Consider the following 13,054-nt stretch of genomic DNA (forward strand, 5'->3'; position numbering starts at 1 on the left):
CAAAGCTTGTTCTTCAAACCCACTTCCTTGATCAAACTTTTAGACACCTTTTCCAAATTGTCTTTGACTAGGTGTCAGTTCTTGTCTGAGTATGAAGCATAATTCAGCTGTCATTGAAAAAAAATTAAGCTCACAAATGTATCCCTGACACTACTGAATTACATAAATACACAGAATTTAAACATAAAGCAGACCATTCTCTCAATCAGTTCATGGCAGTGTTTATATTCTACATGAGCTTCTTCTAAATCTCACCCAAATTCCTTTCCACTTCATGCACTTATCTGGCTCCCCTAAATGCTGCTTCAGCCCATTGAATACCTTTGTAGGATCTGGAGGCGGAGAGGTCAGAGACAGAAGTGCATATAGTCAAGTCAGATTGTTATGATCCCAGCTGATGTTAATAATGGACAAGTCAGGCTACTGAGTGACACCTGGCATATGTTTTAATTTTGCAGTTTGGTTACCATGGTTGTCAATCACTTAATGTATTTACAAGAGGCTACCAACGTTCTTGTAATAAAAAAACACAAGTTTATTACGCAAAACAGAAGCAAAATTGACAAATTTAGCAAGATAAACATTAAAACCAAAAGAAAAATTCAACCCTTCTCCCAGAAATATACTTTACAGATACTCAAGCCTGTAGAGTATCACTCCTATATGACCTCCTTAATTTCTTTCTTAACTGACAAGTTTGCATGAATCCTTTTGGTAACTTACTATAGCTTCACTAGATGTGATTCTCTTCATTATTTTCTCTTGTATACATATAGCAGTTTTTTCACTGACGTTCCCAAATGAACTTTAAGAAAAGGCCCATCTATTAATGCAATTAAAACTCTTTTAGAACTCCTTTCAGGCTCGGAGAACCTGGATTGCCATAAACCAAACCACTCTTCTCCTGTATGAAATGATTCTTCTTAATTGAAATCTGATTATGACTCACTGCTTATCATTCTGTACATTTTAAAGGTTCAACTTTGTAAACAGTTCAACAATTAACTCCCTGGCTAGTTCATCAAGTCATTTAGATCAAGTCACATGCTTTCTTGGAATTATTTAACTGCTCAAAAATTATTTTCTGAAGTTATCTTTGCAGAACTAAAAGTCAAAATCTGTTTTACCTTAATTTTAAAATCCAAGTTCCAAAATCATAATGTATAATCAGAATTTTTTTATTGTAGGATGGATATGTATCTGATCCCTGTTGCCCTTCCACTTCCACTGGAATTAAAATTTGGGTGGAAAAATTCATGACTGACTTTCTTCTCACTTTAATTGTAACTGTTAAGTGGCCAATAAACAATCATTTAATTTTTCAGCCTACTGCAGGGATTAACCCAGTGCGGATGGAATGCTGACAAGTGACAGCTACTTGCTTTTTGGGGGGAGGGGGAAGAAATGGGTTAAAGGCATCATTTCCTGATTGAGAGCTTGGACATTGAGCAAGGAGATAGATACTGAAAACTATTTCCTTTCCCTTGCTTCCAACTCACCCTACCTCTCTTGATGATCCCCATGTTGTATCTCTAAACTCCAAGACCTAGGTCTCGGCTCACCACTTTCTAACTGGATTCTTGACATCCTGACCTGTAGGGTGCAATCAGTAAGAATAGGTGACAACACCTCCTCCACCATAATCCACAATGCTGGTGCCCTACGAGGCAATGTGCTCAGCCCCCTACTATATTTGTTATATACTTATAACTGTGTGGCCAAATTCCACCCTGACTCAATTTATATGTTTGCTGGTGACATCATCATTGTAAGTGGGATCACAAATAATGATGAAACAGAATATAGGAAAGAGATTGAGTGTTTAGCTGCATGGTGTAAAGACCCAACAATTTCTCCATCAATGTCAGGAAAATGATGTCAGGATGCACAGTGGAGGGCACGCCCCTGTCTGCATCAATGGTGCTGAGTTGGAGATGGTCAAGAGGGTCAAGTTCTTGGGAATGATGACCACCAATAATCCGTCCTGGTCTACCCATGTCGACACCATGATCAAGAAAGCACAACGCCTCTGCTTCCTCAGGAGGTTAAGGAAATTCGGCATGTCCACAAAGACACTCACCAATTTTTATAGATGCACCAGAAAAAAACCCTTTATCTGGATACATCACAGCATGGTGTATGGTTCCCATGTTCCCAAGCCTGCAAGAAACTACAGACAGCCATGAACACAACCCAGTCCTTCATGAAAACCAGCCTTCCATCCGTTGACTTCACCTATACTTCCTGCTACCTCGGGAAAGCAGCCAACATAATCAAAGACCCCTCCTACCCCAGTTATACTCTCTTCCACCTTCTTCTGGCAGGTAGAAGATATAAAGGTTTGCATACATGTATGAACAGATTCAAGAACACTTCTTCCCTGCTGTTATCAGACTTCTGAATGGACCTCTCAAACGTCAATTTTGATTTCTCTCTCCACAGCTGTAACGCTAAAAGAACTTATCTTGAGCGTCAGGGCCTTCATTTGCAGCAGCAGCAGGAAAAGTGAGAGTAAAGAGCAGAGTGGGAGCAGTCAAATTGTGCTCTGGGAAGGTGAGTGAACCAATATTTGGGCAGCAGCTGAATCTGAGACACTACACGTGTGGGGGGGTCTCCCACTTGCCGTCCTGCTCTAACCAAACAAAAACTCTGTGGTGTCTTGATAAGGCAAGATTTTTCAATTTTTTTATTGTGTGATTGGTAAAATCTTTTCTTTCCTTTTTCATTTATCTAAGTTAAGACATAGTTCAGCTTAAGATTAAAAAAACGACAGGAGATCTCAGACCCGTGTTATGCTCCTCTTACTCAATGTGGGAGCTCAGAGACGCGGCTAATGTCCCTGATTCCTTCACATGCAGGAAGTGTGTGCAGCTGCAGCTCTTGTTAGACTGCATGACGGCTCTGGAGCTGAGGATGAACTCACTTTGGAACATACATGATGCTGAGAAGGTTGTGAAGAGCACATTTACTGAATTGGTAACACCGCAGATTAGGATTGCTGAGGGCGAAGGGGAATGGGTGACCAAAAGGCAGAGAAAGAGCAGGAAGACAGTGCAGGTATCCCTTGTGGTTATCTCCCTCCAAAACAGGTACATCATTTTGGATAATGTTGGGGAAGATGGCTCACCAGGGGAAGGCAGCAGTAGCCAGGTTCATGGCACCATGGCGGACTCTGTTGTAGAGAAGGGTGGGCAAAAGTGTGGAAGGGCTCTCGTCATAGGGGATTTAATTGTAAGGGGAGTAGATAGGCAGTTTTGTGGTCGAAAACGAGACTCCTGAATGATATGTTGCCTCCCAGGTGCACGGGTCAGGGATGTCTCAGCTTGGCTGCAGGACATTCTTAAGGGGGAGGGTGAACAGCCAGCCATCATGGTGCATATAGGCACCAATAATATAGTTAATAAGTGGGATGAGGTCCTACAAGCAGAACTTAGGGAGTTAGGAGCCAAGTTAAAAAGTAGGACCTCAGGAGGTAGTAATCTCAGGATTGCTACCAGTGACACATGCTAGTCAGAGTAGAAATGAAAGATTAGGCAGGATGAATGTGTGGCTTGAGAGATGGTTCAGAAGGGAGGGGTTCAGATTTTTGGGACATTTTGATTGGCTCTGGGGAAGGTGAGACTACTATAAATTGGACGGTCTACATCTGGGCCGGACTGGAATCAATGTCCTTCAGGGTGCTTTTGCTAACGCTGTTGGGGATGATTTAAACTAATGTGTCAGGGGAATGGGAACCAAATGAGGAGGTTAGTGGACGGTAAGGAGGTAGTAACTAAAACCTGTAAAGAACTAGATAATGAAATCAGCGTGACTAAGGGGAAGAGTAGGCAGGGAGCAGATGATGAACACAAAGGGACTGGTGGTCTGAGGTGCATTTGTTTCAATGCAAGAAGTGTAGTAGGTAAGGTGGATGAACTTAGGGCTTGGATTAGTACCTAAGAGTATAATGTTATTGATATTACTGAGACTTGGTTGTGGGAAGGGCACAATTAGCAACTAAATATCCCAAGATATAGATGCTTCAGGCGGGATAGAGAGGGAGATAAAAGGGGTGGAGGAATTCCATTTGTGGTCAGAAAGGATATCACAGCAGTGCTGAAAGAGGGCACTATGGAGGATTCGAGCAGTGAGGCAATATGAGCAGAGCTCAGAAATAGGAAGGTTGCAGTAACAATGTTGGGGCTGTACTACAGGTCTCCCAACAGCGAACGTGAGATAGAGGTAGATTATGGAAAGATGTAGGAGCAACAGGGTGGTGGTGATAGGAGATTCTAATTTTCCCAACATTGACTGGGATTCACTTAGTGTTAGAGGTCTAGATGGAGCAGAATTTATAAAGAGCATCCAAGAGGGTTTTATAGAGCAGTGTGTAAATAGTCCAACTTGGAAAGGGGCCATACTGGAACCTGGTGTTGTGGAATGGGCCCGGCCAGGTGTCGAAGCTTCAGCAGGGGATTACTTTGGGAATAGTGACCACAATTCCATAAGTTTTAGAATACTCACGGACAAAAGACGAGAGTGGTCCTAAAGGAAGAGTGCTAAATTGGGGGAAGGCCAACTATACCAAAATTCAGCAGGAGCTGGGAAATGTAGATTGGGTGCAGCTGTTTTGAAGGTAAATCCACATTTGATATGTGGGAGTTCTTTTAAGGAGAGGTTGACTTGAGTACGAGAAAGACATGTTCCTGTGAAAATGAAGGATGGAAATGGCAACATTAGGGAACCATGGATGACAGGTGAAATTGTGAGACTAGCTAAGAGGAAAAAGGAAGCATACATAAGGTATAAGTGAAAGAAAACAGAAGCAGCTTTGGAAGAATATCGCGAATGTAGGACCAATCTGAAATGAGGAATTAAGAGGGGCCAGGAAATATCTTTAACAAACAGGGTTAAGGAAAATCCCGATGCTTTTTATTCATATGAGGGTAACTAGAGAAAGGGTTGGCCCACTCAAGGACAAAGGAGGAAAGTTACGTGTGGAGTCAGAGAAAATGGGTGAGATTCTTAATGGATACTTTGCATCAGTAATCAACAAGAAGAGGGAGATGATGGATGTTGAGGTTAGAGATAGATGTTTGTTTACTCAAGGTCAAGTTGGCCAAGGGAGGTGATGTTGGGTATTCTAAAAGGCAATAAGGTGGACAAATCCCCAAGTCCGGATGGGATCTATCCAAGGTTACTGAGGGAAGCGAGAAAGGAAATAACTGGAGCCTTAACAGAGAGCTTTGCAGCATCCTTGAACACGGATGAGGTCCCGGAGGACTGGAGAATTGCTTATGTTGTACCCTTGTTTAAGAAGGGTGGCAGGGATAATCCAGGTAACCACAGACTGGTGAGCCTGCATCAGTGATAGGGAAGCTGCTGGAGAAGATACTGAGGGATAGGATCCATTTACATTTGGAAGAAGATGGGCTTATGAGTGATAGTGGTTTTGTACAGGGAAGGTCATGTCTTACCAACTTAATAGAATTCTTTGAGGAAGTGACAAAGTTGATTGATGAGGGAAGGGCTGTAGATGTCATATACATGAACTTCATTAAGGCGTTTAATAAGGTTCCCCATGGTAGGCTGATAGAGAAAGTGAAGTCGCATGGGGTCCAGGGTGTACTAGCTAGATGGATAAAGAACTGACTGGGCAACAGGAGACAGAGAGTAGTCGTGTGAGTTTCTCAAAGTGGAGAACTGTGACCAATGGTGTTCCACAGGATCCGTGCTGGGACCACTATTGTTTGTGATATACATAAATGATCTGGAGGAAGGTATAGGTGGTCTGATTGGCACTAAGATTAGTGGATTAGCAGATAGTGAAGGGCACTGTCAGATAGATTGGAGTTGGGCAGAGAATTGGCAGACGGAGTTCAATCCGGGCAAATTTGAGGTGAAGCATTTTGGAAGATCCAATTCAAAACCGAACTGTACAGTAAATGGAAAAGTCCTGGGGAAAATTGATGTACAAAGAGATCTGGGTATTCAGGTCCATTGTTCCCTGAAAATGGCAATGTAGATCAATGGAGTGGTCAAGAAAGCATATGGCATGCTTTCCTTTATTGGATGGGGTATTGAGTACAAGACTTGGCAGTTCATGTTCAGCTGTATAAGACTTTGGTTCAGCCACATTTGGAATACTGCATACAGTTCTGGATGCTTTGGAGGGAGTGGACACGAGGTTAACCAGGATGTCGCTTCGTATGGAGGGCGCTAGCTTTGAAGAGATGTTGAGTAGATTAGGATTATTTTCATTAGAAAGACAGGGGTTGAGGTCTACAAAATTATGAGAGGTATGGACAGGGTGGATAACAAGAAGCTTTTTCCCCCTGCAAGTGGGGGACTCAATTACTAGGGATCACGAGTTCAGAATGAGAGGGGAAAAGTTTAAGGGAGATATGCATGGGAAGTTCTTTACAGAGAAGGTGTTGAGTGCCTGGAATGCGTTGCCCGTGGAGGTGGTAGAGGCGGGCATGATAGCATCATTTCAGATGTATCTAGACAGATACATAAATGGGCAGGGAGCAGAGGGATACAAATCCTTAGAAAATAGGTGACAGGTTTAGATAGAGGATTTGGATTGGCACAGGCTTGGAGGGCCAAAGGGCCTGTTCCTGTGCTGTAATTTTCTTTGTTCTTATTCTGCATCCTGTTCTGCTACGTAATGCACTTTGTATGGTACGATCTGCCTACATAGCACGATAAACAACACTTTTCACTGTATCTCAATACATGGGACAACAATAAATCAAACTCAAACTATTCAAAAAATCAATTACCTCTGGCTGGAATCCTTGGCCCTTGGATTTTGAGATTGCTGACCTAGCAGGAGCTACAGAGTTGAAAAATGTGGTACTGGAAAAACACAGTAGGCCAGACAGCATCCGAGGAACAGGAGAATCGACATTTCAGGCATAAGCCTTGAAGAAGGGATTATGCCCAAAACGTCGATTCTCCTGTTCGTCGGATACTGCCTGGCCTACTGTGTTTTTCCAGCACCACATTTTTCAATTCTGGTACTCCAGCATCTGCAGTCCTCACTTTCTCCTAGCAGGAGCTACAGTCTTCTATGTGATGCTACTGACTGCAAGAGAAGCTAGTCTGCTTGACCAGGCTCCTCCAGCATCCCTGGGACCTGATTCTAGATTGACTACCACTGGTGCTTGATTGGCAGCAGGCAGCATTCCCCCTGAGCTGCAGCTACTCCGGGAGTCCATGCATGCCAATTGGCTTGCTGACAAAGTGATTTCTGGTTTTGGACGTTGCTGCTGCACATGGATCTTGGGGGAGGTCTCCACAAAAGAAAATTAAATCTGAGGGAGGGTAGCACAGGTCTTCATTAGAGATCCACACCACCACTGGGAGATTATGCCTTTAATTTTGAAAACCTTTATTAGGTCATCTCTCAGTTTTCTCTTTCTATAGAAAAGTGTATTATGGAAAAACATGAAATAGATAATAGTTGTGTCTTTTCAGATCTTTTTCTACACTTGTCCAAGGTTTCCATAAACTTCTTGCAATGTGAAAATCAGAAACATGTATGGTACTCAAGCATGCCCTAACCATGATTCCTATACATATTTGCTTTTGAATTCTATTCTGACAAAACTAACCTTAGTGCTTTTCATTCCAAAGTTTTCTTAACTAGCTTTGGTGCATTTAATGATTTTTGTATCTGTACTCCAAGATTCCTTTCTGCCTCTACCCTATTTGGACAAGTTGGTCTCATTATTTCATCAAGATAGACTGCATCATTCCTGTCTATAAGAATGGTACTCCATTTGTAGATTTCCAAGTGATTCTGATAATCAGTAAACTAAGTCATAAATTAACACATCAGAAACTTAACATGGATGAGCTAAATGTTTTCACTTTCTCAGGTATAATATATAGTGGAGTGAGACTTACTTCATGATAAAGGTAAATGAAGATTAATATAGGAACTGCAAACCTCATCACACGGACCTATAAAAACAATTACATAAAGATATAATTACATAACAATACATTAGAAAGAGACTAACATGACAATCATTTTCAAATAGGACAGAAAACAAAAACAATGAACAGTAAAGACCCATTAGAGTTCATTCAAATGGTGTAAAACAATAGCATTAATTATATCCAGTAAAACGTTGGATTAACTTTTAAAATAACTTAGGTACGCTATTCAACATGGATTCAAAGTGAAAACATCCTGTTCAACAGTCTTCCAGGCTTTTTAAAGGCAATGTCATACCAATACTGTTAGGGTAAGCACACAACCTAATGTAGCTAGCTTTTTAAAAGGCATCCAAAAACCTGTAAGCAAAAGTCTATAAAATTAAGGTTAGAACAGTAGGAAATTCAAATTAAGTCTTCAGATTTTTCAACAAATACTAAGTAGTTATGTCAAAGTAGATTTCCTCAAAGATCAGTAGTGAGAGCAACCTTTCTAATTTCCATCATTGCCTTGAATTTAGAAATTAAATGCAAGAAAGTCACATTAGTGGATGTTACTAAAACAGGATGAAGTAATTGCTTCTCCAAGTTAAAATCAACTGGAAGAAATAAGTGGACTGATCAATGGTAAACTAACTCCACATTCACTCATTCAATACAGTCATTATTTATCTGAAGAGTTGAAATTGTATATTTTTTAAAAAACCTCCAGTACACTGGTTTTCATCTAGACTAGTTGTTACATGGTTCATAAAAAGTATAAAATAATTGCAATTTTGAGAAAAATATGCAGTATAATTATCAAACTGGAATGGGTCTGAAATAAATTATTGTTTGAAAGGCACATTAATTACGTGTGAAAGTAATCTTGTTTTATAGAAAGAAGCATCTTTCAGACCACTGACACCTCGTAGCAAGGTATAATTACTATTTAAATTCAAATAATTAGAATCATCAAAATATAAAACACTTACCAATTTTAGGCTAACAATCCAAACAAATTAACAGCAATTGTCTTAATTTATAAGCCCTGTACTCTTTTAGACATATGTTGGCCGCACAATGCAATCTTAAAATATAAAATCTCATCATACAGTTGCATTTGTTTGCATTACATCAACTTATAGTTACTGTGAATGGTTCAATAGAAGCAATTACTGTTATCATACAATCATAATTCTGACAGCCTGCGGCAGCAGCAGGAGCGATTTACAATGGCCTGCAGCAGCAACAGCACAGAGACTCAAGATTTTGGGAAGGAGGCCCCCTTACCTTATGGAGACATCACCACTTTAGGAGTCATAACTTTAGAAGTTTCAGATCTGGATGCTTCTCTCCTTTTTGGCTTTTTAAAAAAAATTCGGTTTTTTTGTATCCAAGATGGTTGCTTGTTTTTTTTTCTGAAGATGGCTTTGGAGAATGGCAACTTTGTACAATTTTCACTGTACTTGAGTACATGACAATAAAATCTAATTCTGAAAAAACCTAATTCTAATTTTTGCTGCACCTAATTTGAGTAATTCATATAATTGCAGCCACAATTCCTATGTAAAATCTGCATGTAATTATGTTCTTAGTGAAATAATATTGATATCATGCAAAAAAAACCTCAGCTATTAATTAGACCACTTATGAATTCAAAAATAATGATGCACTGTATCTGTGCAAATGGCACTGACCAACTGAGGAGAATGTAGTCGAATTGCTTTGAGACTCAGACTCCATAAATGGCTGCTACAAATTGCTGCTGATGCAAAGACACACATATGAGATGTCCACAGATATTTCATCCTGTAACAAAGAACAATTGAGCTAAAAAAACTGAGGTTAATCACAGGATCTTCTCTATCTACAACAACTACTGCCTAGAAAGACACGATCAGCAGGTACATAAGAATTTGCAGACAGTTTTGTTCCTCAGTCATGCAGCATTCTAATTTAGAAATATATTTCAGTTTCTTAATTACTGCTAGTTCAAAATCCTGGAACCTCTTCCATTATAACACTATGGGAACACCTACATGCGTATAGCAAAGCTAAACTCAAAGTTGTAGAAGAAAATAGGGAAGGTAAATACATATTTCAGTAAGGCACTTTATTTAACTTAAGAGTCATGATACAGAAAAAGCATCAAAGTGCATTGTAATGAGCATCATATGCATTAGTTCCCTTAAGAAAAATGAAGGAATCATTCCAATATTGTTAAATTTGAATTTCTGCAAGATAATCTTTTGAAAATTACAAATACATTACAATATGAATCATAGTTTAAGCAACATTATAACATTTACCGTTAAGTTATCTAACATTTTAATTCATAATAAATCAGAAGGAGGACTAATTAGTCGATCAAAACTTCATGGCAACTATTACAATTGCTTGAATTTATTTAGCTATTATTTTTATATATATATCACTTTATATGTGTAATAAAATGTCAAAGCACTTAGCAGTCTGCAAAAAGAGGGTCTGATAACTAAAACTTGCTGTCAGAAACACCTCAATGGAGATGAGTGGTGAAGAGGCAGAGTGTTTATGGTCTGGATGACTGAAGACATGGCTGTAAATGATAGGGTGAAGGGAATGGGAAACAAACGAGCTCAGAATTGGAGGAACACAGAACTTTTGGAGGGTTGTAGGGCTGGAAAATGCTGCTGATAGGGTGTTGTAAGGGCCTGGAGGTCTTTGAACTTGAGGACAGAATTTTAAATGAATCATTAACCCTAGACCCAGAGCCACTGTAGGTCAGTAAGCAAAAGGGTGAAATGTGAACAAGTCCTGGTGCAAATGGAGATGCAGGCAATAGATTTCCGGTTGATCTCAAATTTATGAAGAGTGGAAAGTAGGAAGCTAATCAGGTGGGAATTAAAGTAGTCCCATTCAGAAATAACAAGAGCATCAATGAGACTTTCAAAACCAGACAAGTGGATGCAAGGTCAGACAAGGGCGATGTTGAGAAGAATGAAGTAGGTGGTTTTTCTGATATGAAGTAGAGAAAACTCAAACAAGACAATGTTGTGATGAGCCTGGTTCAGCTTGAGTCTGGCATAGGCAAACTGATTCAGTTGGAAGGAAATAGATTCTATACAATGTTTGTTTGGAATAAATTGTGATTGATCCAGATCTGAGCAATAAGGAGAAAGAAAACAGAAATAATGGAGTAGGGTATGGAGGGAAAAATCAAAAAGTGGCACACAATTGGACACAGGGAAATTTGGATGACACAGACATGGCAAATATTTGGGGAAGGAATGTCCTGGTTTTTAAATCTCTGCAGGACAGACAGTAAGATAGAGTCCAAAGTTAAAATCAGAGATCCTGTGGAAGAATGAGGTTGATTTTCAGAAAGTGGAATGAATTTGGCCTAAGTAGGATCTAGGATCAATGGCAGATGTAGGCAGCATATGATCTAGTAATCTAATGATCATACACTAAGTTTACAATAGATTATAGATACATATCCATATAACTAGCCTACACATGGAACTACTGATGGACTAATTTACTATGAGATTACAGGATTTGAAATGTTAAAAAATGTCTGTGTAATTATATTTCCTGTGTAACTAATTTATTAATAGCACAGGTCTTCCAAAAGGAAGATAGTAATTGCAGCAGCATAAACAGTAATTGCTGCAGCAACCATCAATCCCTGCAATTGCCAGAAAGTTGAAAATTCTGACATGCAGTTACCTAGCATCTGGAATCCTCCACGTAATTCTCCAACTATGACTTATAGTCAGAGGCTTCACTTGGTTTTGACTCGCCTGAATATTTAGCCAGGAAAAGGTTAGAAAAAATAATATCTGCTGTAACTTGTGGCAAACTATAAAACCAACAACCTCCATTCACTCACTTGCAATCTTTCTCCAACTCTAGAACTAAAGCTCCACACTCTGCTAACCTGAGCCCCCAAATGTGCTCACCTTCCAAAGACCAACAGCTTCCTCACACCCCCTCCACAGCCTGACTTGACTACCTTGATCCAATGACCCCTGAGTCAACACCCCATGGACCTGACACCCCAACTCTGACTGCATCTTAGCCCAAGCAAATTGATCACTTCTCCCAATTCCCCACTTGTACCCCCTCCGATCCAATACTTTCTTCTCCCACCTCCATTTCTCGAGGCCCAATACCCTATTCCATTCTGCCTAAAAGCCCTTCTGCCCACCAGAAACCAATACCCCATATCCCTGGCCAAATCCCCTCAGAGTTGACAGATCCCCTCATCCTGAAGCTGACCTGCCCACTCTCTCAATTTGATCTGCCCTCACAGCTTCCAGCTCACATAGACACAGTCCCTAACCACTCTAACCTCCAACCCACGCTGACCCACTAAGGACCCTACCCCAACAATTACTTTATTTCAGTCTCTGTGAATGCAGCTTCAAGACTTTTAATCTACTGAAAATGGCACCTACAGCTAGAAAAGCAGCCTTTGTCCTGGACCTAAGTGGAATCCTGGACTCACCCTGTATTGGCTGGGAAGGCTCCTGCCCAGAAGTTTTCAAAAATCTCAAAACATAAGTGGGCAACTTATAGACTGATCAGTGTTGGAAATTGGGATTATGACTCATACCTGAAGATTCGGGTTAATATTTGGTCTGTACTTGCATATTGGGCCACTGAAGTCAGGGTTTTAGAACTTTATTTTGTTAAAATTCTATTTTATTTTGATTTTCAGAAAAAAACACCCACAAGACATTTGAACTAATGTCATAGATTACAATACCTCATTGTACTTAAAGCCAGCAGACCAAATAGCACATTGTGCAGTAGATTGTAAGCCATGTCGGGCCTCAACATAGTCATGTTCTGTTCTTTAGTGGATGTGCTCTGGATTACAGCTGAACTACAGCTGGGGGGACAAATTACAGTTAAATTAGTTAGTGATAAATGAAGGAGTCAAGCTGATTATCAAATAGTAAATATGTTGCTTGCAAATGACATCAGCTCAAAATATTGAATTACTTCCATTTTACTAATTCCTGATCTTGTTATTTAAAACAATACTGCATTGAGTTCAAAGTTTCACAAAGCATATGTTCATATAACAGTGCGTTCTGTTTTCTTTGTGCAGGAGATAAATGCTGTACAATTAAAAAGTACCACTGTAGCAAATCAC

The 13,054-nt window shown here is 40.0% G+C and overlaps 1 protein-coding gene across 7 annotated transcripts in view; it reads right to left on the reverse strand.

Moving 5' to 3' along the window:
* The window catches only part of dpy19l3 (dpy-19 like C-mannosyltransferase 3), a 78,527-nt gene that overhangs the window by 12,851 nt on the left and 52,622 nt on the right, over nt 1-13,054 (reverse strand). For all 7 annotated transcript variants that reach the window (XM_072596159.1, XM_072596161.1, XM_072596157.1 and 4 more), the window contains 3 exons: nt 12,662-12,787; nt 9,606-9,717; nt 7,894-7,950 (listed from right to left, as the gene is read on the reverse strand). In XM_072596159.1, the coding sequence (XP_072452260.1) occupies nt 7,894-7,950; nt 9,606-9,717; nt 12,662-12,787 (295 nt within the window). The remainder of the gene's footprint in view (nt 1-7,893; nt 7,951-9,605; nt 9,718-12,661; nt 12,788-13,054) is intronic.

This window comes from Chiloscyllium punctatum, chromosome 26 (genome assembly GCF_047496795.1).
Source record: "Chiloscyllium punctatum isolate Juve2018m chromosome 26, sChiPun1.3, whole genome shotgun sequence".
NCBI classification, from domain to species: Eukaryota; Metazoa; Chordata; class Chondrichthyes; order Orectolobiformes; family Hemiscylliidae; genus Chiloscyllium; species Chiloscyllium punctatum.